Source organism: Camponotus floridanus, unplaced genomic scaffold, assembly GCF_003227725.1.
Source record: "Camponotus floridanus strain SB8 unplaced genomic scaffold, Cflo_v7.5 scaffold11, whole genome shotgun sequence".
Lineage (NCBI taxonomy): Eukaryota > Metazoa > Arthropoda > Insecta > Hymenoptera > Formicidae > Camponotus > Camponotus floridanus.
This window is the reverse complement of record NW_020229226.1, coordinates 173,770-200,952: the sequence shown is the minus strand read 5'-3', so window position 1 is coordinate 200,952 and position 27,183 is coordinate 173,770. Positions and strand designations below refer to the sequence as shown.

Genomic DNA, 27,183 nt, shown 5'->3' with positions numbered 1-27,183 from the left:
TTTCAAAAATGAGCAAACGTCTGAAAGAATTTTTTTGCAATTTACCGATCCCCTACACGTTTTCGAAATTTTAACGCTTAAATTTTGGGCACCCTGTACATATATATATATGTATACATATATTACATTGCGCAAAAACCGCAAACTTAATCATAGGTATATCTTCGTAAGCGATTAATTAAATGGAGACCTAAGAAACAAAAAAAGATAAATATGTGTGTGTGTGTGTGTGTATATGTATATGTATATATATATATATATATATATATATATATATATACACACACACACACACACACACACACACACACACACACACATACAGGGTGTCCCAGACTTAACGAATCTGTTAATGGTAGATTCCTGAGATCATTTGGGGACGAAAATTCTAATACCAAAATGTTGAGGAAGATTTCATAAAAATGTCCAAACTACTGACTATTATCGCATGGAAAACACAATCGCGCTCACTGCAAAATCCTATTTTTTATGTTATATTCAGCCCTCTATCAACATCGATATTATCGCGCTATACGCGGGTCCCTTGATGCTACGTCTCTGAGCATAGGAGAACGTAACGCGCCGATTGGTAACCTTTAATCTTTTCTAGCGCCAAAACTACATCTTTCCCAACACTTTAGTATTAAGATTTTCGTTTCCAAATGATCTCAAGAATCTACCATTAACGGCTGACTCGTTACGTCTGGGACACTCTGTATATTATACAGACGCTATTACTATAAATAAAGTATAAAAATGCCGCGGCGCGCTATTAATACGGAGCATTTTCTCGCGTATAATCCCTCTTCCGGTCAAATCGAACGTTATCTCGTGCGAATAATTAGATGATTTCATGAGAGAAAAAGCCGTTTTGCAGGGGAATAAAAAAATTTCGATAAATTGTACGAGATATATACGCCTCAAGTTTCGCGAGGGGAGGCGGGGATTATCTCGGTGGGGGTCGAGATCGGATTTTTATCGCGCCGCCGCATAAATTCGTTGAATGACAATACGTGTTTCACCGGGAAACGAGCTGTATAATTCGGCCCGTGCCCGGCACCTCGTGCGAGCGGGGGGTGCGTGTAACAGTTGTAACGATTTTCCTCCCCGAAAATATCACGAAGCGGCCGACTGGGGTGCGATTTGTTTAGACGGCGCACCGTCCACCGGGAAAGGGGAAATAAATTAATTACGCGAGGCGAGCACTTTTTTTTTTACGCGAACGAGGCGAACGAAAACGATTTGTACGCGAAAATTTGATGAAATGTATGCGGGGAATTCGTTTGTTCGTAACCCTCTTTGGGGGAAAGGCAAGATAGACGTGAAATACGAGCATCAGGTTTCTCTAAAATGTATCATAGCAAAGGAAATTGATATTCAACGGAATATCGTGATGATTAAATGGATTGTTTAGAGAAATTGTTTGATTTCACGATAATATTTATGTTTGAATAGTGATTATTTTATACAGGATGGCCTCGAACGTTCCAGCCAGACTTTGAGATCTTATAGGAACTTTAATTCTGAAGAAAAAATTTCCTATAAACATGGGTCGAAAAATGCTTCCTTAAGAAGTTATCGCTCAAAAACCTCTGATGAAGGAAGAGCAAAAGATGAAAAGAAAATGAAATAAAAAGAAAATGAAACTAAATAAATTTCTTGAAAAAAAAGGATAAAAATAAAAAATAAAAATCTTTTTCTTTTATGAAAATAAAATAATTTTTTTTTAACTAACTTTTATTTTATTTCCATAAAAGAAAAAGATTTTTATTTTTTATTTTTATCGTTTTTTTCAAGAAATTTATTTAGTTTCATTTTCTTCTTATTTCATTTTCTTTTTATTTTATCAGAGATTTTTGCGCGATAACTTCTTAAGGAAGCATTTTTCGACCCATGTTTATAGGAAATTTTTTGTTCAGAATTAAACTTCCTATAAGATTTCAAAGTCTGGCTGGAACGTTCGGGGCCACCCTGTATATATATGATAGCATTTACGATACAGAGAGGGTGAAATAAATATGCAGGCTGTAAAACTGGTGCATACAATCGGAAAAATGATAATTTTTATCATCATGAAAGATGAATCGAAAATGTAGCTTTCTCATGCGAAATTTATTTCCGGGAAAATCGGCTTTAAAAATCGATGACATCGTGCTTTTTAAGCTTGAATGATCTTTTATAATCTTGTAATATAGTCGTCGAATTTATCTTGCGACAGCACTATCAAATATGCATGAAGATATATTTTCTTTTTATTAAAAGAATAAAATTTCAATTTAATTAAAAATCCAAATATTTTGTACACATAATATTTCTTTAATTTTTTCATTTATATTATTTTTTTATTACATTTTAATTTTTATTAAATAGAATTTATTTAGCACAAAAAATAATATTTATTTTTCTAAATATCATATTTAATATTTATTTTATTTTATTATATTAACTATTTTTTTAAACAAAATTTTCCAAATTTCTCAAGTCAATTTTCTCGGAATTTTTTCGACTTTTTTTTCATAGAGAATTATTACCTTCTCGATTGTATTAATTACGAGACATCCTGTATAAGCTTGATTCAATGTTTAGTTAAAAAAGAAGCTAATTACGATTAAATATGTGTACATTCCATGTATAAATATATGCATACATATATCCCCATGACTTTTTCAACTTTATATTTACATTAAAGTTGAAAGCAAAAGATAAAGATAAAAAAGCATCCGGAGATGTATAGTTTATCGCGAGACAAGTAACAGAGGCGGATCCTTTTATATATGTATATAACAGTTATGCATTATATTTTTTCTCGCGTTAATCGACACAATCTTATCGAAAACGCCGCAATAATAGATTCTCGTTCGTGAAACTAGTGGATTATCCGCTTTTGGTCCGATATAAAACGGACGACAACTGAATTATGGCTTTCGGTTCCCGGTTACACACTTTTTCCCGGTGCACGGGACTTCGTGGATATCGAAATATCGCTCTCTCTCTCTTTCTCTCTCTTTCTCTCGGCTTGACACGAGGCGCAAGAGAGGACGACGAACGGCGAGGAGAGCGGACGCAAGCATTTTGCGAAACATTTTCAGTATTTCATGTCATTCCGTAAAAAAAAGGCGATATCTCTTCAGTATTTCATGTCGTTCCGTTAAAAAAAAAAGCGACAAGCTCTTTTTTTATAAGAAACGGACGCGTTTACCTATGTGAAAACTACGTTTATAAGCTACGTCTTAGGATAATTCGCAAGCTCGTTTTAGTTGTCAGAGTATTATGGCATTATTTAAGGCTTAGCGTTATTAAATAGAGGCCGCGTACTTATTGAGCCTACTACTACTACTACTACTAGTTTTATTCATATGTATAATAATATTAGATAAATTCGGGTTTAAATGAATTTTTTATTTGGTCCAAGCAATGTCGAAATCTGTTCAATGCGCTTTATAACACAAACTGTATAGGATATCTATTTTCCGGAAAAACATGAAAAGTTTGATATTTCTTTTGTATCTGAAAAAATCCAGAAATTTTCGTGGAATTTTATAATTAAGTTTTATTCTGGATTTTATTCTGGAATTTTTTTTGAAAAATTCTCTCATTGATGATTTTCTCTTATATTGTAAACCAAATGAAATACGAGTTTAAAATTTATTATAAAAGTATTTATATATATGATATAAACAGGGAATAACAGAATATGTAACGCAATTCTTTATTATAATTTTTAGTGATAATAAATGTTATGCAAGTGAATAATGTTTATTTCGCGAGAGCTGTTCAGTTTTTTTATATTTGAAAAATGCACCACTTGAAACTTAAATAATTCTCTTTCTTTCCTGAATATGAATAAAGAATTAGCACCAGAAAAATGTTTTATTTTAGAAAGTTGCAGCCGAAAAATCTCTACAAAAATTTTCCTTTACCTTTGAGCCTTAGAAATCAGGAAATTTTTTAATAAAATTTGACTAACCCCCAAATTACAATTTTTCATTATCAATTTGATTTATAATTTTAAAAAATTATTTAAAGTCCTATTCAAGTTTTTTTCAATGCATTTGCAAATCTAACAACTTGAAACTTAAGTAGCTTTGTGTTTCTCCTTTTTTATGAGGGAAAAGGATTAAAAATCGCAAATAAAAATAAAAAATAAAAAAATCTTATTTTAGAAATTGCATTAAAAAATCTTTAAAATTTTCTCTTTATCTTTTTCTTGAATTTTAACTTAAAAATATCGAAATTTTGAACAAAAATATCCGACGAATCAGGGAATATTTTTACAAGTTTTAAGACACTCTGTGTATATTAAAAAAAATTGTACACGTAAAATTTTATCGAAATGATATATCACACAAACTTAATCCATCGTTTTTTATCCTTTTTTTGGCGCGCGCGTAGAAAAATCCTTTTAAAATATAATTGCATAAAATTTCATCCACTATATATTCGTATATATAAAATATCGATTTTATCGTTATATAATTTTTTATTTATCTATGGCATCGCTGATTTAGCGCAACGAGGATTATCACAGCAGCGGGTTGCTCCGATAATTACATTCCGAGGCGTTTAAGTCGCGATATCCCAAGTAATTACTTTTGTAATTGCGAGTCATTCACTTTTGTAACGAGTACACGTTAAACGTTAACGTGATGAGCTAGCCATTTCTCCGGGTAATTCGCTGCCATTTTCCGGTGAGAGCTAGTGTAGTCGACGACAACGAGTAGTCGTCGTCGTCGTCAGGGATTTGAAAGAAGCGCACGATCGCGTCGTCCTTAATAATCATGTAATATAATTTCTCACTCCTCTGTCTTCGTTTCTCTCTCAGAAGCTACTAACGTAACGTCAACGCGTTTAACGAGCTGAATTTAAGCTCTCGAAGCGAAGAGAGGAGGTCGTGGATGCCCCTGCCCCTTTCGCTTCTCTTTCTCTCTCTGTCTTTTGCCTTTTTCCCAGCAAACACCAAGTAACATTTATATAATTGTTAGGTGTAATTTCTCACTCAACAATATTATGTAACTATTACATAACATTCTCTAAAAGTGAATCAGTGAAAATATCACTAATTTAAATAGTAAAATTTCACTGAGAATCAGTGAATATTTTACTGATTTTCAGGAAACGTTTATTTTTTTTGTTATTTTATTATCTTATATCTCACTGATTATGGTCAGTTAAAATAAAATTCACTATAAAACCAGTAAATTTCACTGTAAAATCAGTAATCGCTAGTTTGTTCGTTTACTGCTACGATCGCTATCTTTTTCGTATTTAATTTTTAGTAAGTCATAAGAATTATACAGGGTGGCCCCGAACATTCCAGCCAGACTTTGAGATCTTATAGGAAATTTAATTCTGAACAAAAAATTTCGTATAAACATGGGTCGAAAAATGCTTCCTTAAGAAGTTATCGCTCAAAAATCTCTGATGAAGGAAGAGCAAAAAGTGAAAAGAAAATGAAATAAAAAGAAAATGAAAGTAAATAAATTTCTTGAAAAAAATGATAAAAATAAAAAATAAAAATCTTTTTCTTTTATGAAAATAAAATAATTTTTTTTTAACTAACTTTTATTTTATTTTCATGAAAGAAAAAGATTTTTATTTTTTATTTTTATCATTTTTTTCAAGAAATTTATTTAGTTTCATTTTCTTTTCACCTTTTGCTTTTCCTTCATCAGAAGTTTTTGAGCGATAACTTTATAAGGAAGCATTTTTCGACCCATGTTTATAGGAAATTTTTTGTTCAGAATTAAATTTCCTGTAAGATCTCAAAGTCTGGCTGGAACGTTCGGAGCCACCCTGTATAAAGTTTGGAAAGAGCGACAGATAAAATTAAAAGTATTAATTCGATTTAATTTCTGATACAATCTCAATAGAGATACTTTAGGTGTTAAATTGATCTTAAGTCGAACAAATAAATGTCTGACTTAATGAAAATTATGAAGAGATGAATTATAGTTTAATATTACTGACGATAGAAAGAAACATATTACCGATATTGAGAAATATTACTGATTGAAACAGTCAAAATTATTAACTGATTCTTTCAATAAAATATCACTGATTTACAGTGCTGTACTTATAATTGCTGTAATCAGTGACTATTTACTGTTTTTCAGTGAAAATATCACTAATTTAAACAGTAAAATAAGATTTCATTGAGAATCAGTGAGTATTTTACTGATTTTCAGTGGAAAGTTATTTTTTTGTTATTTTATCTTATATCTCACTTGATTATGGTCAATTAAAATAAAATAAAATTTACTATAAAACCAGTAAATTTCACTGTAAAATCAGTAATCGCTAATTCATTCATTTACTGCTACAATCATATTTAGTTATAAGAATTATATAAAGTTTGGAAAGAGCGACAGATAAAATTAGAAGTATTAATTCGATTTAATTTCTGATACAATCTCAATAAAGATACTTCAGATATTAAATCGATCTTATATCAGTCGGACAAATAAATGTCTAACTTAATGAAAATTATGAAGAGATGAATTATAGTTTAATATTACTGACGATAGAAAGAAATATTACTGATTGAAACAGTCAAAATTATTAACAGATTCTTTCAATAAAATATCACTGATTTACAGTGCTGTACTTATAATCGCTGTAAGAGGGCATGTAACAGTTATATTGTCGAGTGGAAAATTAATAACTAACAGTTCTATAACTGTTATTCGATGTTTGCTGGGTTTCTCCCGAGTTCCCGTAATTTTGAGTTTTCTCGCCTCTTTCACGATCCCCACTCTGTACACTCACGTATACTTACACTTACATACATACTTGTCATTTCCGCGCGAGAAGCTCGGATATGACACAAGCACCAAGCGAAAAGACACAAGACACAAAAAAAACAGACAGACAAACAAAAGACCAGAGTGCGGCCCTCTCTGCAAAATAGCTACAACGCTGCTTGTGCCTCTCCGTAGAAGAAGATTGGGAACGTGAGTTGGAGGCCGAGCTAAAGGATTACGAGGTTGTAACGGGTGGCCACGAGAAAACCAGCAGCAACGTCATCGCCACGAGAGACATGACGGTGAACGATAACGATTGGGAGAAGCACATCGACGAGCTGCTTGCCAACGAGGACGACGAGGATCTCAAGTGAGTCAAGGAGGAGATCCTCCTCGTGACCGGTTAAATGGATCTGCATTATCGGCGGAGCTCGAAACTGCTCTTCCTCACCGATCGAGGGAGAAGCTCCTCGCGGATTTCTTTTCCACGCGATTTGTTTATTTACGTTTATCACTCTCTCGTCGAGCAGAAGGAGAAGAAGGACGAATCGAGTTGTCTCTTCTACGAGAGATCGATTAAGGATACACGTTGTTTGAAAAAAAAACGTGTAAGAAGAGAGAATCTATTTCGAGCGAACGATTCGACTGGGATTCAATTGTGAGGGAAAAAATGGATGTAAAAATTCTGTTAAAATAATCTTCTTGCGATAGAATTCGATTCCATTATTTTCTTTTTACTTATGCAGAGATTGCGTGCTATTCGAGGATAATAATTTTTGATCGTTGTATTTTTGATGGAATTTTCTCCTCTCCTTTTACATCGAGAAGCTTTTTACATCTGTAAAACTGCGTTTTGTTACCTTTCTTTTCCGTCAACTTTGAAAGACTGGAAGCCCTCCTTTCGTCGAGTCACAAAGCACCGCTTCGAAAAGATTCCTCTTCTCATCTTGATCCAGTGTCGATGTCTCCCGAGGGTAGGAAACGCGAATAAAGAAACGCATGGGTTCTTTGAGGATCGGTTTGTCTCCGGGAAACGAGGAGCAGAATAAGAGCAGGATGCAGGCTGAAAATTGTGAAAAATGGCGGTGTAAAAGCGAAGATTGTATTATAAAAAGCATAAGTGTGTGAAAGTGAAAGAGAGAAAGATAGAAATGTTGTATCTTCATTATTTTCCTTGCTCTCTTTTTTTCTTTTTTTTTTTCTTTTTCTCCAAAACAGCGCGAATTCTTTGCGATTCTCGGGCACGATGATGGCAATCGTCGTTTCATAGCTCGGAGACGAAAGAGAAAAGAAAAAGACTAATCGTATTCATACGATTATATTTTCGTACGATCGTAAAATATTCGTGCATCCGCCCCCGAGCTATGATACGACGAATTTTGCGTTGGTGAGTACGTGAATTAATCAACATCGCACATATACACACTTGTGTCAATTATTGGACAGCTTTGTCCGAAGATATAACGTTTGTAACAATGAAATTTTTCATTTCAAAATTATGCGATATTATATATATATTATATATAAATTAATTAATTTCTCGACACACGCTGGGAAACACGGGTCGACCGCTCATCATCGTGGCCGCAAAATCGACAATTTTCTCTCTTTGGAATAAATTAATACAATTGAAAATAAATTGTACACTGCCGTGGATCGAGAGAGACACAGTTTCGACGATTATTCGAATCGGCGGCGCACTTTCTGCTACGAAATAATTCTGGAAATTATCCGTCATAATTTGTTTTCAATCCGTCATAATTTTTTTTCTATTAAAGAAAAACAAAAATTCCGCTTTTGTAAAAAGGAAAAAGAATAAAGCGCATAATAAAAGGTGCCACCGATGATCGTCGTTCTTTCTTTCCAATCTAACACTGGATACTTGTCATTATTAATTGTCAAAAATTTTTAATTGTCAATAACTATTTCGATCGCGAAATGTGTAATTCCACGAAGGAGTATACCAAAGATGATGCGAGAATCGATTCGGCTCGATGGATGATATTTTTGATCTGACCTGTGGCTAAAAAAAAACAGGGTTGGCATATGTTTAAAACTGTATGATTAAAACTTGTTTAAAACAGTGGACACTGTTTTAAACATTTTTGTTTTAAACTGTTTTAAACTACTATTTAAAACCGTTTAAAATATCGCAAATAAAACATATGATTATTTGGAAAAGAAATAGTAAAAAAAATAAAAAACAAACAAAAACTTATAGATGTGTATGTTGCAAAAAAGTTTTCGTTTTTAGTTTTTTATCTATATTTATGTAACATATAGATATAAAAATATAAATAATAAAATAAAAATGATAAGATGGGTATTATTTTAGCTGAATATTTATTTTTGGATATTAAATAACAATCAATACAATAAAGATTACTTAGAAGATATTGACTGACTTTACATTTTACATTTTAGCATTTTAAATTAATAGTACATAACACATAGCAGGTCAGTTTCTAAAAAAAGTTCTTTTAAAAAGAAGAATTGAGGTTTTTTATTTTTCTTTTATTTATAATTTATGTTGAGAGTTAAGCATGAGGTTATTTAATAAGAATAGGAAAGGAAGTATTATATATTAAATATTATTAACTAGAACCTTTTTTTAGAACTACTATGACCTGCTATGAGTTATGTACTATTAATTTAAAATGTTAAAATGTAAAATGTAAAGTCAGTCAATATCTTCTAAGTAATCTTTATTGTATTGATTGTTATTTAATATCCAAAAATAAATATTCTGCTAAAATAATACCCATCTTATCATTTTTATTTTATTATTCATATTTTTAATAGCGTTGTCAATTTTGACAACGTTATTTACAGATTAACGCTAGCGAAAAATTTAATTATTTACACAGATCAAAGCTATTAAGTACTTTTTGCTTGTTTAAAACATGCTTCTTTTGTTTAAAACATGTTTCTTTTTACTTTACTTAAAAACACAAATAAAACAAAAAACATTGTTCTAAACAGAAAAACAATGTTTTTTGTTTAAAATAAAAAAAAACAAGTTTTTTGCCAACCCTGATAAAAAAATGAGGAAGGCATTAGATTTAACGATATGTTGTTTAGCGTGTATGTTTTCGATGAAACCTGTAGATAAGATGCGAGAAGTGCCGATCGATGATGATGATGTCGATGATGATGATGTTGAGAGAAGAATGTTTAATTTGTCAATTGTGGGAGTGTTTTGTTATGCGTTGTTTATATTGTGAAGAAATGAAGAAATGTGAGAGCGAGACGCGTTCGCGTTGTCTGTACGGACGAAATATCGCAAGAATAAATTGTTGCGTTCACGTATAATTACGTATGCATTTGTATTGCACTCTATATTATTCTTAATTAAATTATCGTAAATTAAAAGGCGGCGGAAATGAAATTTTCAGATTAATTACGTATCCCGTATAGACTCGGCTGACATTTCATTGGTGCGATTATTCTCTACGCGACATACCGTCCAATCGTCCTCTGCCATAGAAGAGATGGGAAGAAGAAACAGCTGATTCTCAGACGAAGAGAGAGACTTTTTGCGACAGTAAAATGTACCGCGTTTCAAATTTATGGTTTACCAAATATTTCATTTCGTCTAATTAATTAGATATCTACAAATTTCGTCTAAAAATTAGATATTATACAGATCTATCTAAAATACAGATTTATCTTTATAATATCCAAATTAGATATTAATTTAGATAATATATTATAATAATAATAATAATAATAATAATAATAATAATAATAATAATAATAATAATATATAGGATATATATTATAAATTCTAGAAAAGGATGAGATTGAGCTTTACTCCTGGATATCTTCTCCGTGCAGACAAACGGATCTCGAATCCGACTCGGGCAGCAAGAGAGAAATCAATTTATTAGTAAGATACTTGAAGCTCACGATTATTATCGTTAATGTCAATGACACACGAATGTGATAAGGTGAAGGGCGCGTGGAAAGGTGAACAAACGTCGGATCAAAGCGAAGCATCGGAGTAAAAAAAAAAGGCTAAATTTATGGTGGGACTTGGAAGAGAATGTATAGACTTTCTGTACGAGATTTTGGATTGTAAATTTTACATTGAATCGCGTGTCAGGTTTTAGTATACATTTTGCGTAAAATAACAATATATCCTCAATGGAAACGTTTGTAGCATTTAAGCAAATAAATAAAAACGAATGCTACTTATTATTATTTCATATGTATTGCTTAAAAAAAAATTCATCCATTGTAAATTAAATCTTCATTTCTATCTTTTTTTTAAATTAATTAGAAATAGCAAGGAAAATAAAATTCGCAGGATTTCAATATATTTTATTAAAAGTTTACTGTTTACTCTATTTATATTAAGTAAATTATATTAAGTAAAAAGATTATTGAAAGATACTCGAGTTAATAGCATTTGTAATAATTTATTTTATTTTGATAAATGTAATAAATTAATTTATTTGGATATACCTTCTTACTATGATCTACTTGTTCATTGTTTTTTATTAAATAAATTTTATTAAATAAATATTAAGTAAAAAAATTATACGAGTCAACGTTATTTCTAACAATTAATTTTATTAATGAAAATTTGGAAACATCGATATAAGAGTTAATCGCTACTTCCATATTTTATTACTCTCATTAAAATTGTCTGTGAAATGATTTAAAATTCTATTTAATAAAAACAATACAAATGAGAGCGAGTGGCGATTTTATTGCAAAGATGATATCATATGAGTACGGATAAAATTGTTATTTTATCGCCGCAAATGTATGCTAAAAGCGAGAATATTTCCACAAGCTACTTTTCAAGCACATGATTTTCCCACCATAAGTCCCGTAAAAAAGAGGGGAGGGAAAAGAAAGAATTTAAACTGTCCGCTCGTGCTCTCAAAGACACCGCTTCATCAAACGGGTTCATCTTTCCCCGAGAGCAAGCTCGTTGTAAAGTTTTTATTCGCATTAGTCTCGATAAGACTTGTAAAATGTACCTTTTATTCGGTGGCGCAATTTTTTCACACCCCCAGGCCTAAAGTCTGTCGAAGTATGTAATGAAAAAAAAGACGATAATTGCAAAATTTATCCCCCTCTTCGTTATTTATGCGCGGCTCGTGCCGAGAATTCCTCATTCGAATCCCTTCGACTGTCTAAATATGAAAATATCGCGAGAGAAAAATTTTCCCTTCTCTTTCTCTCTCTCTCTCTAACCGAAGAGCAAAAAAAGGTAAAAAAAAAAAGAAAAAAACAAGAACGGTATGCTAAATTCCTATTTTCCGCGAGAGCGACAGAAGACAAAGGCCAGAAATATCGCGGTGTACTTCGGCAGAATAACAAAGCGAACTCTGTGAATTAATTGTGTAATAAAGCTATCCTACGATATTGTGTGTGTGTGCGCATTCACAGTCGTGAACAAATGGAAAACGAACATACACCCGATATCTAATATACATATATATGTATACACGTATACATATGGATAAATATATATATATATATATATGTTGTTGACTCCATTGAAAGTATGATAATATATTATGGATATATTATAATGAGAATATATATATATAATATGATGCAAGCATTAAGACGAAACTATTGAGGAAATTATTAATGTAATGGGAGAATGTAACAATAAAAGTCGTAAGAAATGAAATAAAATGAAATATTACCTCTTATAAAGTAATGCTTTTTTCTCCCTGATGTATATCATTGCTTTTTCCATAATTGAAGCATAATTATAGAACCGAATACATGTAAAATGTATCAAATTATCCTCAGTATACAGGATGTCCCAAAAGTCCCGGACCAGTCGAATATTTCATAAACTATGCACTTTAGAAAGAAATGTTTCAGACAAAAGTTGTACGGCTTGAAGGGGGCCATCAGATAGTGGCAATGATTTGACATGGGAGAGTCATTTGAAAATCACGTGAAGATCACCGTCAATTTCTTAAATGGAACTCCTTATTTTTTATTACATATTCGCGTAGCTTATCTCGAGAGCTTTCCAAAACACTATAATTAAATATTTCTTCATTGAGTACTTTTCGAGTTATGAGGCTTGAAATCATTTCTTAATTTTACATAAACCGTAAAATATCTTGTAAAATATTCATTTTTCGATTATCTTACCTTAATAATTTTATGTACAAAATAATGAAAATAATCAATTGGTGTAAAGAAAAAACATAGTTGTTTTTAAGAAAAAAATATGTAATTTGCAATTAACAATTACATATTTTTTTTTTAAACAACTATGTGTTTTCTTTACACCAATTGATTCCTCTCATTATTTTGTACATAAAATTATTAAGGTAAAATAATCGAAAAATGAATATTTTACTAGATATTTTATGGTTTATGCAAAATTAAGAAATGATTTCAAACCTCATATCTCGAAAAGTAGTTCAATGAAGAAATACTTTATTATAGTGTTTTGGAAAGCTCTCGAGATAAGCTACACGAATATGTAATAAAAAATAGGGGGTTCCATTTAAGAATATGACCGTGGTCTTCATGTGACTTTCAAATGACTCTCCCATGTCAAATCATTGTCACTATCTGATGGCCTCCTTCAAGCCACAACTTTTGTGTGAAACATTTCTTTCTAAAGTGCATAGTTTATGAAATATTCGATCGATCCAGAACATTTGGGACACCCTATATACAGTAAAATAAAATAATTAATAAATAGTAAAATAAAATAATTTTTCTTTTTTAACTAACTTTTATTTTATTTTCATAAAAGAAAAAAAATTTTATTTTTTATTTTTATCGTTTTTTCCAAGAAATTTATTTAGTTTCATTTTCTTTTTATTTCATTTTCTTTTCACCTTTTCCTCTTCTTCATCAGAGGTTTTTGAGCGATAACTTCTTAAGGAAGCATTTTTCGACCCATGTTTATAGGAAATTTTTTCTTCAGAATTAAATTTCCTATAAGATCTCAAAGTCTAGCTGGAACGTTCGGGGCCACCCTGTAGAATACACACACGCACATTCAATTAATATTCTAAGTAAAGTTACATTATAAAATCTGCAGTTATACATGTAAGATGTTTACTGTAGAAAATTATAAAAATTAATGTACTTTTAATTTCATTTTATATTCTGCAACAAATGTGTTGTATATAATTGCAGATAAATATAATAATCCAAGATATTGTATTAAAATAAATTTTTATTACACATCATTTGTATCCCATAATATTTACAGATCTTTCAAAAATGTATTTACATTGATTAACATTCTGATCCTCATACATTCCACTCGAGTTGAAATTCATGTACTCATGAGATTCCTATTATTGCCCTAAATAGAGTATTTGCCCCAGTATTTGATAATCATAAAAAAATTATAAATTAAAATAATACAAAATTATTAATCGATATGATTTGATCGAATAGAAAAAGGAAGCTATGCTGATTAAGTTGGCATTACAAAGAAAATCACAAATAGCTGCTACAGTCGGTCGAACGAAATAGAAGAGACGAAATACGTAAGATTATTAAATAAATTTACGAAACGCTATGTATATCAGAGTATAAAAGCGAGATCGAGAGTACTTGAGTAGTATACTTAAGCATCTAGGATGTTTGAGCGGTTAATTTCTGTTACGCATACAGTGGATTTACTTCGTCAACCTGTCTGCAGCGAGTATTTGAAGTTGCAGCTCAAAATATACGTATGTATACGTGATAATATCTTGTTTTATATAAAATTCATTGTATAAATTCTCAAACTATAACAATTAAACTGTAACTGTCTGTCTCATCCATTCGTTTACGTCATAATAAAAAGGAAAAAATGAGGTGGACTCTTGAAATTATCTTACATATGTTACACTTCTGAGTTGACTTAAATGTAACCCCAGCTTATGTAGAAACTAAATGTAACATTAGCGAGTTTTGATATTGATAATATAATCGTACTGTCAAGATTCGCGTTTCAAAATAATCTTCAAATCTTCTGGCAATACATGCGTAATGTCATTTATTCTTTCTCGTAATCTCTCTCTTACTGAGTTATCGATTGGTACGTCATCGATGCAGCTTCTCTCCAACTTTTGACGAATCCTAAGAATCATATCGACCACCTCCACTTCCTGTTTCCCCTGCACCCACGTCTTCAAGTCCTATCCATGAAAAAACTATTGAGAATACTAGAGAGGGTATAGAAAAAAATCAACGTCTTCTTTTAATACGTACTGCTTGCGACAATTTCTCCAATTGTTTAGCTTGCAACTGTTGACTCAACTCTGTATATCTAGTGTGGAACCATCCAGAGAAGTTGGGCGATCGAAAGAATCGTTTGTACAGTCCCACCCAATCTCCCTTTATACCCGTAGTCAACTGGGGACCAGAGCTACTTAAGCTAGCTAGGAAGTCATCTGGATTGAACATTTGTGGTGTAGGAGTTGCCTGAAGTAGTCGCATTTTTATTACATTTTAGCACGAGCCGAAAGAGATGAGATTCTATAATTATTAAAATAAAACTGATCTACCTTAAAAGGCGATATGTTCTTTTGCAGCGGCATGAGAGTCGCGATGTACCTCTCTAGTGGAATCATGAAACTCTCGGTTAGCTCTATCAAGTGACGTTTCAAGAGCGCAGTTTGCACCTCGCCCGGTCTCTTGGTCTGAATGCCTCTGAACAATTTCTTCAAGATGGTCTTATCCTTCTGCAGGAAGGGTTTGTATTGAGTATAAACGCCAGGTTTCGAGTCCAGCACTTTGAGATTTTCAGATCTCTTGATCTTGTATTTTTGATCTTCTGAAACATCAAATCTTCAACACAAACTAGTCAAGATAAGTGTCATAGAACTTACCACTGCTGTTGCCGTTGCTTATTCGGATGATGTGCGGCCAGTGCTGCAGAGTCTTGGCGAAGAACGGATTGGTCACGCCCAGAATCACAGCAGGCGGTGTCGGAGAGTCTGTGGTGTATTCCTTAAATTCCGAGTCGTGGATGGTGAAGTACGGGCGATGATCAGCGCAGTATTTTAACGGCGCGATCATGCTGTGGAATGTTTTCTTTTCTGTTATACAGGGTATTTCAGACCACCCGTACCACACATTTAAAAACTAGAGAAGTGGTTATTTCAAAAAAGTAAAAACGTTTTCTTTATAAATCGGGTGCGCTCTATCGAATGGTGAGATTTTCAACTTCTGGTTCCGGTCGCAAATAGACGATTCAGACCAGAAGTGCAGTTTTTTAAACGGAACCCCCTATTCTTCATTGCATATTCTTGTAGCTTATCTCGAGAGCTTTCCAAAACACTATAATAAATTATTTTTCCATGAAGTGCTTTTCGAGTTATGAGGCTTGAAATCATTTCTTAATTTTACATAAACCATAAAATAATATCTTGTAAAATATTCATTTTTCGATTATCTTATCTTAATACTTTTATGTACAAAATAATGAGAGGAATCAATTGGTGTAAAGAAAAAACATAGCTGTTTTTAAGAAAAAAATATGTAATTTGCAGTTAACAGTTACATATTTTTTTTTTAAACAACTATGTGTTTTCTTTACACCAATTGATTCTTCTCATTATTTTGTACCTAAAAGTATTAAGGTAAGATAATCGAAAAATGAATATTTTACAAGATATTTTATGATTTATGTATAAAATTAAGAAATAATTTCAAGCCTCATAACTCGAAAAGTGCTTCATGGAAAAATAATTTATTATAATGTTTTGAAAACATACCTCTCGAGGTAAGCTACAAGAATATGACAAGAATATAACAATGAAAAATAGGGGGTTCCATTTAAAAAATTACACTTCCGGTCTGAATCGCCTATTTCCGGCCAGAACCAGAAGTTGAAAATATCACCATTCGATAGAGCGCATCCGATTTATAAAGAAAATGTTTTTACATTTTTGAAATAACCACTTCTCTAGTTTTTAAATGGGTGGTACGGGTGGTCTGAAACACCCTGTATATATTGTAAATAGATGACAAAAATATTTTTTCAATGTTTCATTCTACTTACGCTATAAGCGCTTGAACTAGTTCGGAACACGTGGTGGGCGAGCTAGCCATTACAACGATCGGCTCGCTGAGAAGCACCAATTCCCATAATAAATGCACATAACTGACAACACTGGCTAAACTCCGAAACATGTCGCCTTCGTAGGCTGACGTCAACATCAGTCTTCGTGTTGCGTGTACATTCGGTGCGTGTTCCATGGCAGCAATTGAGGGTATGGTGGCTTTACAATTTTGATTTGGGATATATGTCTGAAACAGTTGGACATTGATATACGCAATGTATCTTTATTTATATTTGGAAAAAACTGGTTAAAAATAGTCTATAAAAAATTTTCTATTAAAAAAGTTCAAATACATAGAAAACTTTTTTTAAATTTGTCTAAATTGAGAGTATTTTTTTCCCATTTAAGCTTTATCCAAAATAAAATCCTAAGATTAGGAATCGATAGCAAATAAATTGATTTTTTATTAAATAAAAGGAAAATGCAAATTAGGTGTATATTGATAAAATTCTATTATTATTACACTTTTCTTATTAAAAATTAATATAAAATTTAATAACATTTATATCTTCAAAATTCTTGTTTTAAAAATTTCACATATTAATTTGAATTAAAAAAGACTTTATTATTAGATTTATTTTAATTTTTAAATTATAGTAATTAAGCACCTTGGGATGATTTATTAATTAAAGAAAAAGTATTTTTTTGCATAAAATTGTATAAACACATTTGAATATGGATAATAGTTATTTTTATCATTTTTGTCAGTTTATTCTATTGGATAAAAAATCCAGGACAATAAAAATCGGAATTTATTATTATTAATATTAATATTAATATTAATTTCATGATTTTTTCCACTCACTGGGCTTTTCTGGTCCTGTTATATTAATAAAACGGATTTATATAATTTTAGCAATTTTAGCATATCTTTTACCTGGAATAACACACCAATAAGAGGTAAATGAACCGTCTGTCCTGGAACTGGAGGAGGCCATTGATCAATCTCGCGTACCACAGCCTCCATGAGCGCGGTTCCGGCTTCGAAAAATTCCGGCGCGATTAGAGCGCACAGTTCACCAAACAGATTGACGAACGGCAGTTTTGTAATTATAACAATACTCTGAAAGTGAAATTTTGCGATTGGTCATAGAAAGAAATTTCAGGCGAATCGCAGTCTCTCGCTTCAGAACAGCACAAACCTTTTGAAAATATCCCCTCGGCAAAGACTTGTCCTTTACTTGTCGAAAATATACGTATCCCCAGTAATAATCTCTATCAGTTTGTAGAAAAGAAGGTGATTTTCTGTCGTATTCCTTAAGCGCAGTGGTTTCCTGCACCATTTTGCTACTTTGTCTTATTCTTACATGATACTGAGTATCTCCCATGCATCCAGAATTGGAATCGGGGAAGGCTAAATAGCAGACATTTGATCTCTCTTGCTCCGATAATTTAATATGACTTGGATAAATTGCCTAAAATTCATAAAAGAAAATTTATTTATTATTTATTTATTATTTATGAGAGATTAGTATAGAAAAATATTTCATTTTGTGTTAGTTAAAGCAAAGCGAGGGTGATATTATCGTACCTCTATAGCTTGACCCAATTCAAGATCAAAAGTAACAATGCATATACAATGCACCCAATTATTAAAACGTTCCCATTTTTCGTACGTCATTTTCTCCTTAGTGTTTACATTATCCGGCTCTTTACTCGAGCAGGAAGGAACTGACATTGTTTCTTCTTCTACTTATCTCGCTATTGATCTAGTCGTTAAATTGTGTATTAGCGCATGTGTCATTTGTCATTGTACAACATGATTATGATTCCTCATGACATTTTCCATATGATACACTGCGCTATAGCAATTGACTATTAATTATCTCATGTTACGACACAAAATATGTGCGTAAAAACTTTAAATAAGACCTGAAAAATATACATGTATATATTATTATTAATATAAATATTATTTAAATAAATATTTAAATAAATTATTAATATAAATATTATTTATAAAATATATAATAATATAAAATATAAAATATATAATAATATAAATATAATAATAGGAATATAATAATAAAAATATAACAATATAAATGTAAACAAAATATAATAATGCAAATATAAACCAAACTCTTGCGATTGAAATGAACTTACCACTATGTATATATATGCATGCATTAACTATAAATCTGTCCTAGGAAGTTTTTTGCGCTAACTTTGACTATTCTACTCGGACTACCGTTAGTCTCGAGAGTTTGTACCCTGTTCGATGATGCTTGAAAATATGGAATAATCTCTCTGCGTCCTTGAAAATCCTTTTGCGTGCAACGCCTAGTCAAGGATGAGTAATCACGCATAACGCCGTGTATACCCGCGATGTATCGTTAAAATCTCCTCCATATGCTCCCCACGTCCAGGTGACAATCTGTCAAACGAAACGTCAAAAGGTGCGGGCGCGCGAGCGAGAGTCGTCGGGGCGGAACAGCTGATGGGCACAGTTGACATTTGTGTAGACACGCGACGCTCACCCTCGCTCCCTCGTAGAAATTCCTCATAGTGTTTGGAATATCGACGATATGCTATAATTGGGCGCCTATAACCTCTGTCGAAGAATCCACCTTACGATTGACAGCTCGATGACAGATGTCGGATTGATCCACTTCGGAGTCGAGTCACTTGGCTTGGTGTCTGTCTTTCGCAAGTAATAAATTAGCATCGTCGTCCGGATACTTTACGATACATGTTTCTCGTCTCTCTTGTACATAGTTTTCACCGAGAAATCATAAGCGGATCCCAAGACATGGCGGCATCCTCTCTCTCTCTCTCTCTCTCTCTCTCTCTCTTTCTCTCTTTCTCTCTCAGCTTCGGTTTAAAGATACCATGGAGACTTCTGGTGGCAAATCGTGAAATGAACGGGCCTTGGAGCCTTGGAGTTGGAGAATGCATATGCGTACACACACACATTTCAGGAAACAAAATTTTATTTTCTTAGAATAATAAAAAAAAATTTTTTTTAATCTAAATTTTAAAAAAAAACTAAAAATTATACCTAAAATACGAGAACATTTTCTTTCATTTTTATCGAATTTCTCAAATATTTCTCTTATTTGCAAAATTTATATAGTTGTTCAAATAACTGATACAAAGAATTAGAAAAAAAGTTATGTAAAAACAAATTTTATTATATATTTAAATATATTATATATTAAACAAAATTTTATTCTTTTTGGAATAACAAAATTTTATTTATATATAGTGAGTCGATTTAAAAATTGTACTGAAGTTTCTAAACAATACAAGGACATTCTATACAATTTTTATTAAATTCTCAATATTTTGAAAATAGATACAAAATATCCTTAAAATATTCCTCTTATTTCAAAATTCACAATTGTTCAAATTATTGTATTACAAACACAAATAATTGGAAAAAATTTTTAGATAAAAACAATTTTATATATTTATATAATAATATAATATTTAAATAATACCTGAATAACATATATTTTATATAATAAAAATATCAAAAATATTAATAATATATTTCATATTATTAAAATATAAAAAACATATCATTATTTTTCATATCTATAATTAAGCTATGTAATCTTCATAAGACGATGATATTTGAAGTTACAAAAATTCGAACACAAATAAATATTTTATATATAAATAATATGAGTTATTACTCATATATTTATGAATATAACATATTTTATATAATTAAAATATTTTAACTAATAAACTATCTCCTTAAATAAAACCTTAAATAAAACCTTAAATAAACCTGTAACAATAAAAAATTGTTATTTGAAGTTATACAAATATATATTATATAAATTCGAACACAAATCAATATTTCATATTTAAATAATATATGAATAATATATATCTTATACAATAAAAATATCAAAAATACTAAAAATACTATGTTTCATATAATTAAAATATAAAAAAATATAATCATTATTTTTCATATCTACAATTAAGTAATCCTCGTAAGACGATGATATTTGAAGTTACAAAACTTCGAACACAAATAAACATTTTATATACAAATAATATGAGTAATATATGAAAATAACATATTTTATATAATATTTTATATAAAATATTTTAACTAATAAACTATCTCCTTAAATAAAATAAAAATAAATTTCTCTATAAACCTGTAACAATAAAAAATTGTTATTTGAAAATTGTTATTTGAAGTTACAAAATATATATTATATAAAAATATATATATTTTTATATAAAATTTCTTCTTTAATCTCACCATTTAAAAACGCTGTTTTAACGTCTAGTTGACACGTTATTAAATTGTATTTGTTGATAATAACCAATACAGCTCGAACCAAGGTGAGTCTTGACACAGGTGCATACGTTTCTCTCAGTTCATAATTATTGTTATCTTTGAATCCTCGAATAACTAAGCGTGCCTTGTATTTCGATCAGCTTCAGTTTTATGTTTAAAGACCTAGAATCTAATATATTTACTCTCTGACTATTTTCCATTAGACTGGACGTTTAACTAATTTCCATACTTTGTTTTTCTTCATAGATCTTAACTCATCATCAATAGCATCCTGTCAAAGTGTATTATCTTTAGTGTGCATAGCATCTTTGTAATTAAGTGGATCAGAATTTATGTTAGCTAGCATAGCATGAAAAACTTCATCGTTTGTTTGATCGATTTCTGTTTCTATCTCACCGTGTCTTAAATTCGTAAATAATAACTCTTGTTTTTCATTTCTCATCGATCTGTAAATTGTCAAAGCTATTATCGTTTACGGTCTCGTCCAATTTATTTGATTTAGCTTTCTTGTGTTCTGTTTCGTTTCCTCGGTCTACCCCTTTTCCTCTTAATCTCTCCCTCCGTTTTTGACAGTTCTATTAACTCATTTTCACCTTTATCAGATTGAACTGACTCATTATCACCTTTATTAAATTGAACGAACCACTTTTCTTTATTAAGATCTTCATTTGGTTGTGGGAAGTCTTTAATACTGTTTTTCACAAATTTGTCTCGGTATACTAATTTTTCGTTAAATCTTACTTCTCTACTTTCATAATATTTTCCTTCCTCCGGTCTTAAGAATTGATATCCCATGGGTATATAACCAACTAGAATAACTCGCCTTCCTTCCGCTCTAAATTTCGGATCTGTTTTTCTTTGGACTTTAATATACGCAACACATCCAAATCTTTTCAGTTGATTGATGTCAAAGTTATGATGTGGATTGAATTTTACTAACGGTATAATATGTTATTTGAAAAATGGGGTGTGCGATTATAGGCGTATACAGCTGCTGAGAGAACTAAATCCCATAGATACTCTGGTAATCCTTAATCATATACATACGATCTACATACCTAATCTTCTTCTGTGTCGTTTGATTGAACCTTTCAGACACACCATTTAACTCAGGAGTATCGGGAGGTGACAATTGCAATTCCGCGCCTAATTTATTTAAAACTTCAATTGTGTATCCGCCTACATACTCTTTGCCTTGATCAGATCTTAAATAACACACCTTTGCATCATACCCCAATAAATTTCTCGCACTTCGCATAAACATTTCTAAACAATGTCCTACTTTGCATTTATTTTTCATGGGATATGCCATTGCTAGTCGCGAATGATCGTCAATGAACACAAATATAAATCTATATCCTTTAGGATATGAGGATGGAGATATTGGACCCATTATATCCGAATGAATGATTTGCAAAAGTGCTGTGGCTCTAGTACGTGTTGAATTGAAAGGTAATTTCTTAAATTTCGATATCAAACACACCTCATAATCTAATATTGATTTATCAAAAATGGCATCATTTAAGTCTTTATTATTTGGAAATTTTGATTGTAAGGCTTTCAGATAGACTAGCGACGCATGTCCTAACCTTACATGCCACAGCATGGTTTTATTAAAAAATTTATTCTCATCTGAAAATAAAGATTCGTCATCATTTAATTTAACTATAGGTAGTTCATTAACGTCATGAAATTTTCGGTCCCAAATAGTCACGTCAAAATTTGATTGCTCATATGGTGCATTTTTTGGTTTATCATATTCGTTTGAATCCAACATCTCATTTGAACTTATTTTCTCGCTTAAAGCTTTTAAACTCTTGTCTTTATTTTCCTGGCTTTCAACATCAACCGTAATTTTTCTTAAATTTTCAGTCTGCTGAATAGACTGTTTTTGTATCAAATGTTGTAATTTGGCTGTGACGCTTCGCGTGACATATTTATTTTCTGGCAACTCTCCTTCAGCCAAATTCGCAAGTATTCGTCTATTAATTATTACAGATCTGCTTTTGTCAGTTGCGTTATTTGTGTTAATTTCTAAATCAACAATCCAATAGGGTCGCTTATACACCAGATATAAAACGCTCATTTGAAACAGGATCAAAAATATCTATTCTTTTATTATCCAAGTAAATAGCAAGTCCCTTTTCGACAAACTTATGCAACGATAATAGATTTTCTTTGAGTGTATTCGCAAAAATAACTTTGTCGATTTCTAAACTTTTACCATTTTCCAGACTAATTTCTATTTTTCCTACTTCCTCCGTTTTTCGCTGAGTTGTTTTTATTCGCGCATCTGATCTCAGCACACTTTAACTCATCGAATGTTTTGAAATCAATTTGGACTTGGTCAAATGTTCTGTCGCGTCCGAATCTGCTAGGAATTTTGTAACGCATCTACCTAAACTTGATTTACCCGTAGTAGTGTACACGTCTTCGGTGTTCAGTAGATTACATTCTACTATGAAATTATTTTTGCATTTTTCTATTATTTTCAACTAAGTTTTGTAATATATACTCACCTTTGTTTTGATTTTGTTGATCCGATGATTGGCTAGGATTTTTCTTCTTTCGTTAACTTTTCCACCATTGCCCTTATTGTTATTGTTTTTATAACTACCCGAACCTTTCGCACTCCTGAATCGACCTCTTTTCGAGAAATGTGTATGTCTACTTTCCATTCTTTTTTCAAACCTCGCCTTGTAAAACCGCCTCGAAACGCACCGCGATTAAGGTATTCATAGTCCGATCTTATATTTAAGATCGTCTTAATTCTGGTCCGAGGTTGACTTAAGACCTCATTCAACCAATAAAATAGCTGCGTAGCATTTCAAGCTCGAACTTAAGACGATCTCAAATATATGATCGGACTATGAATACCGGCCTAAGATTATTATTTTGGTTGTATCTTACAGATCCTCTGCATCTGCCCCCCGACGTACTTGACATGAATTCAACTTGACTGGTACATTCTGGGAGCCTTGTGCCCAAATTTCCGACATTTATAACATAGTGGGCCTTTTCCAATGTTAGGGCAAATTCCGGCCATGTGTCCATAGTGTATGATTGACACTCGTAGCCGTTCTCACGGTAATAACTCTTGTTAACCCGTCAGGTCCTGGATGGAGATGTGTTACTCGAGCGAGGAGCCATTTTCCTGGCGGATAGCGTTCATCGGCGATGAGGAACATTGTTCCTTCCTTTATGTCGTTTGAAGGATGATGCCACTTTGATACTGCTTGGTAGCGCTGTAAACACTCGAAGGACCACCTTGTCCAAAAATGGTCTACCTTTTGTCTAAGCAGTTGCCATCGTGAGAGCCTTGAAGTTTTCTCGTCTAATAGAGCAGATTCTGGAATAGCAGTGGGCGCTTCCCCTATAAGGAAATGCCCAGGAGTCAGAGCGCTATAGTTAGTCGCGTCATCTGATAGCGGGCATAATGGTCTTGAGTTTAAGACCGCTTCTATCTGCATTGATGGTTGTCATTTCCTCATAGATCAATACAGTCTCCTTTAACACTCGTTGCAAGTGATATTTAGTTGATTTTACGACCACCTCCCACTTTCCTCCGAAGTGAGGAGCTGCTGGGGGATTGAACCTCCATATAGTGTGGTCATTGGCGAGCAGGGATGCGAGATGTCGTAGTTCCTTGGAGGATGTCTTAAATTGTCGTCTTAACACTGCATCAGCTCCCACAAAATTCGTTCAGCAGTCACTTTGCAATGAGGCGCATATGCCTCTTCTGCTCGTGAATCTTTTGTAGGCGGCAATGAAGGCATCAGTCGTGTAATCCGTGACTACTTTTATATGAACGGCTGATGTAGCGAGGCATACGAATATAGCCAGATAGCCTTTGTATGTTCGTGCCACCCGCCCTTTCCAAGTCTTCAAGGTGACTGGACCTGCATAATCAAGGCCCGAGTTGTAAAAGGACCGAGCCGGTGCCACTCGAGCAGTAGCTGGCCCATTAGCTGCTGCGCCCGGATCCCTCGATAGCGAGCATACCGTCCGCATCTCAGAATCTAAGATCTGATCGGCGCTCTTCCGCCGATGATCCAGAACTAATTCTTCGTATAAAGGCCAACGTGACTTGTGTACCCCCATGGAGCATTCTCCTGTGAGCATCATCTATTACCAGCTTGCTGAGGGGCGATCTCCTTGGTAAGATATACGGATGCTTGATCTCCGAATCGATTCGGGCATTATGTAAACGCCCTCCGACTCGGAGCAATCCCTCTCGATCAAGGAATGGGATGAGTCGTACCATTGGATTGGATTTCGGCAGCTGCTCTCCCTTAGAGATGATTCCGATCTCATAGCCAAATCAAGCTCGTTGTACCATTTGTATTCAGAAAGTGCGGCTTAGCTCGAGCTCCACAGGTGTTAGTGGATGCTCGATCGGCGATGATTGCGACACTCTACGTAGGTACGAGATGAACCTGCGGCAGAGTGCCGTGACTCGTATCAGCTTCGTGAGAGTGGAATATTTGGCCAGCAATTTCCAGTAGGCACCTGATCGAACGATTGTAACGAGGATATTCCTTGGTCCTTCTTCTAAGTTAACGTTTTGGGCCGATGCAGGTTCAGAACGGAGTGAGGGCCAGGATGATTTTACGTCTGACAGCCAGCTGGATCCTTTCCACCACAAATGATGAGCTATGTTTTCCGGTGTGGCATAATCCGCGGGATTCTTTTTCCTAGGTACGTAGCGCCATGTTGCGTTTGGCAGAAGGTCGTGTATTGCAGAAACGCGATTATGTACAAAGTCTTAATCTCCTTACCGAGCATGTGCCTTATTTTAACCTTGCGACTTTGAACAATTGTGATACTGCGATCTCGGATTTTTTTATATCTGTTTAGAGAGGACCACCGCTCACAGATATAGCCGAAGTTTTCTCGATAGTGAGGACCACCGCACATCGAGCAATAACCGACGCAACAATTAATCCTAGAATGCTTTAAAGAATTAATCCTAGAATTAATCCTAGAATTATTTAAAATATAATGCCTAAAACTCGCCGTGCTGGTAGGAAGAACCAAGTACGCCGATTACGTCAGAATTACGAACGCACCGCGGATCGCTACTCATTCATCGTCGATAAAAATTATTGTGATCCGGAATACGAACTCTTATTCGCGAACGCATCAAAAGTGACGTGCAAGATCGTGTGGCTGAAGCAGCTCATCCCTATCGACGCCGACGTCACGCCGTATCGACCCGCTTCCATCCTTTCCCACGAGGATCACCGCGCAGTCCAATCAACCACGACAGTGAATCACGCACTGATTAATTCTGGAGGAAATATAGGAGACATCTCAAGAATAAGTGGATTTCGAGAAATCCTGTCCGTACAAGTTCGCCGGGCTCTTTTGTTCTTTTGAGTGTAAGGCGTCACTTTTTATGACTATACCCGACCCTTAGGCGCCTCGTCGCATTCCTATGTGTCTCGAAGACCCCTCGAATTAAATCGCCAACACTGTCTCGCGAATTACACGCGATTGCGAGGAATTAAATTAATAATAATTAATGTCAACAATAATAAACAATCACTAAAGTCTCCTTTTAATAGAATCTAATTAATTCGCGCTCGAAGTCAGCCCCGAAATGGAAATTTTAATCCAACCCTTCGAGATTTAATCCGATGACCCAGTGACCTATATTCCAAATCGGGATTTAATCCGATGACCTAGTGACCTATATTCCAAATCGGGATTTAACCTGATGACCCAGTGACCTATATTTCTTGACCCGATTACCTAGTGACCTACTTTCCCGAATCCCTTTAATCCAATTCTGCGTTAAAGGGACTCTATTCTCGGTCGAATTCTCCTTATAAGGCAGAGTTCTATATTAAATTTGCACATTAAAATCACATCATCCCTAATGCGACCTCGCGAATTTCATAATCTCATCACCCCTGCCCCCTCTATCCCCCTCGACCTATCTCAAAGGTTCTGCCAAAAGGCATGCGAATTTGCTAATAATAATACTAGAACCACGCTTTGTAGCTTCTGTTATTACCCTTTGTCCGCGGAAGAGCGGCTACAGTATAATTACGCGATAAAACATAGACTAATCATTGGCGAGAGTATCGGATACGCATGTTACTGCTGCGGC

General features: G+C 33.1%; 3 protein-coding genes across 10 annotated transcripts in view; 1 reads left to right on the top strand and 2 right to left on the bottom strand.

The window, feature by feature from the left end:
* LOC105257855 (synapse-associated protein of 47 kDa) overlaps positions 1-10,958 on the top strand; it is a 149,201-nt gene extending 138,243 nt beyond the window's left edge. For 3 of the 4 annotated variants that reach the window (XM_025413802.1, XM_025413821.1, XM_025413798.1), the window contains one exon: positions 6,936-8,036. In XM_025413802.1, coding sequence (XP_025269587.1) covers positions 6,936-7,114 — 179 coding nt within the window. In that variant the 3' untranslated portion in view covers positions 7,115-8,036. Of the gene's footprint in view, positions 1-6,935; positions 8,037-10,531 lie in introns of those variants that run through there. The other variant, XM_025413810.1, reaches the window with a different exon arrangement.
* A 2,952-nt stretch (positions 10,959-13,910) lies between these two features.
* LOC105257317 (protein DENND6A) lies at positions 13,911-25,891 on the bottom strand. 5 transcript variants are annotated; one of them, XM_011267872.3, is made up of 11 exons: positions 23,979-25,891; positions 23,588-23,747; positions 18,908-19,679; positions 18,333-18,673; positions 17,944-18,216; positions 17,679-17,864; positions 16,741-16,988; positions 15,566-15,756; positions 15,242-15,510; positions 14,946-15,158; positions 13,911-14,872 (listed from the first exon to the last, which is right to left on the bottom strand). In XM_011267872.3, exons 4-11 carry the CDS (start codon positions 18,477-18,479, stop codon positions 14,672-14,674), a joined length of 1,728 nt encoding a protein of 575 aa, XP_011266174.1. In that variant the 5' UTR covers positions 18,480-18,673; positions 18,908-19,679; positions 23,588-23,747; positions 23,979-25,891; the 3' UTR covers positions 13,911-14,671. The 5 variants fall into 5 exon arrangements, with proteins under 5 accessions (XP_011266174.1, XP_019884949.1, XP_011266177.1 ...); XM_020029390.2 differs by having other exon boundaries at positions 23,588-23,735; XM_011267875.3 differs by lacking the exon at positions 23,979-25,891 and having other exon boundaries at positions 15,242-15,507; positions 23,588-23,855.
* LOC105257320 lies at positions 24,095-25,169 on the bottom strand. The gene is made up of 3 exons (XM_025413903.1): positions 24,803-25,169; positions 24,524-24,745; positions 24,095-24,441 (listed from the first exon to the last, which is right to left on the bottom strand). Exons 1-3 carry the CDS (start codon positions 25,167-25,169, stop codon positions 24,095-24,097), a joined length of 936 nt encoding a protein of 311 aa, XP_025269688.1.
* Positions 25,892-27,183: the final 1,292 nt, after the last annotated feature.

Excerpts from the sequence above, each read along its gene's own strand:
- LOC105257317 (XM_011267872.3), bottom strand. The coding sequence starts at position 18,479 with ATGTCAGTTCCTTCCTGCTCGAGTAAAGAGCCGGATAATGTAAACACT. Across the intron at positions 15,757-16,740 it reads CTAGTTCAAGCGCTTATAGC|CATGATCGCGCCGTTAAAAT; the intron begins GTAAGTAGAATG and ends AACATTCCACAG. Across the intron at positions 14,873-14,945 it reads TGGAGAAATTGTCGCAAGCA|GACTTGAAGACGTGGGTGCA; the intron begins GTACGTATTAAA and ends TTTCATGGATAG.
- LOC105257320 (XM_025413903.1), bottom strand. The coding sequence starts at position 25,169 with ATGGGGGTACACAAGTCACGTTGGCCTTTATACGAAGAATTAGTTCTG. Across the intron at positions 24,746-24,802 it reads AAGATTCACGAGCAGAAGAG|TGTTAAGACGACAATTTAAG; the intron begins GCATATGCGCCT and ends GAGCTGATGCAG. Across the intron at positions 24,442-24,523 it reads CATCAATGCAGATAGAAGCG|GGGAAGCGCCCACTGCTATT; the intron begins GTCTTAAACTCA and ends ATTTCCTTATAG.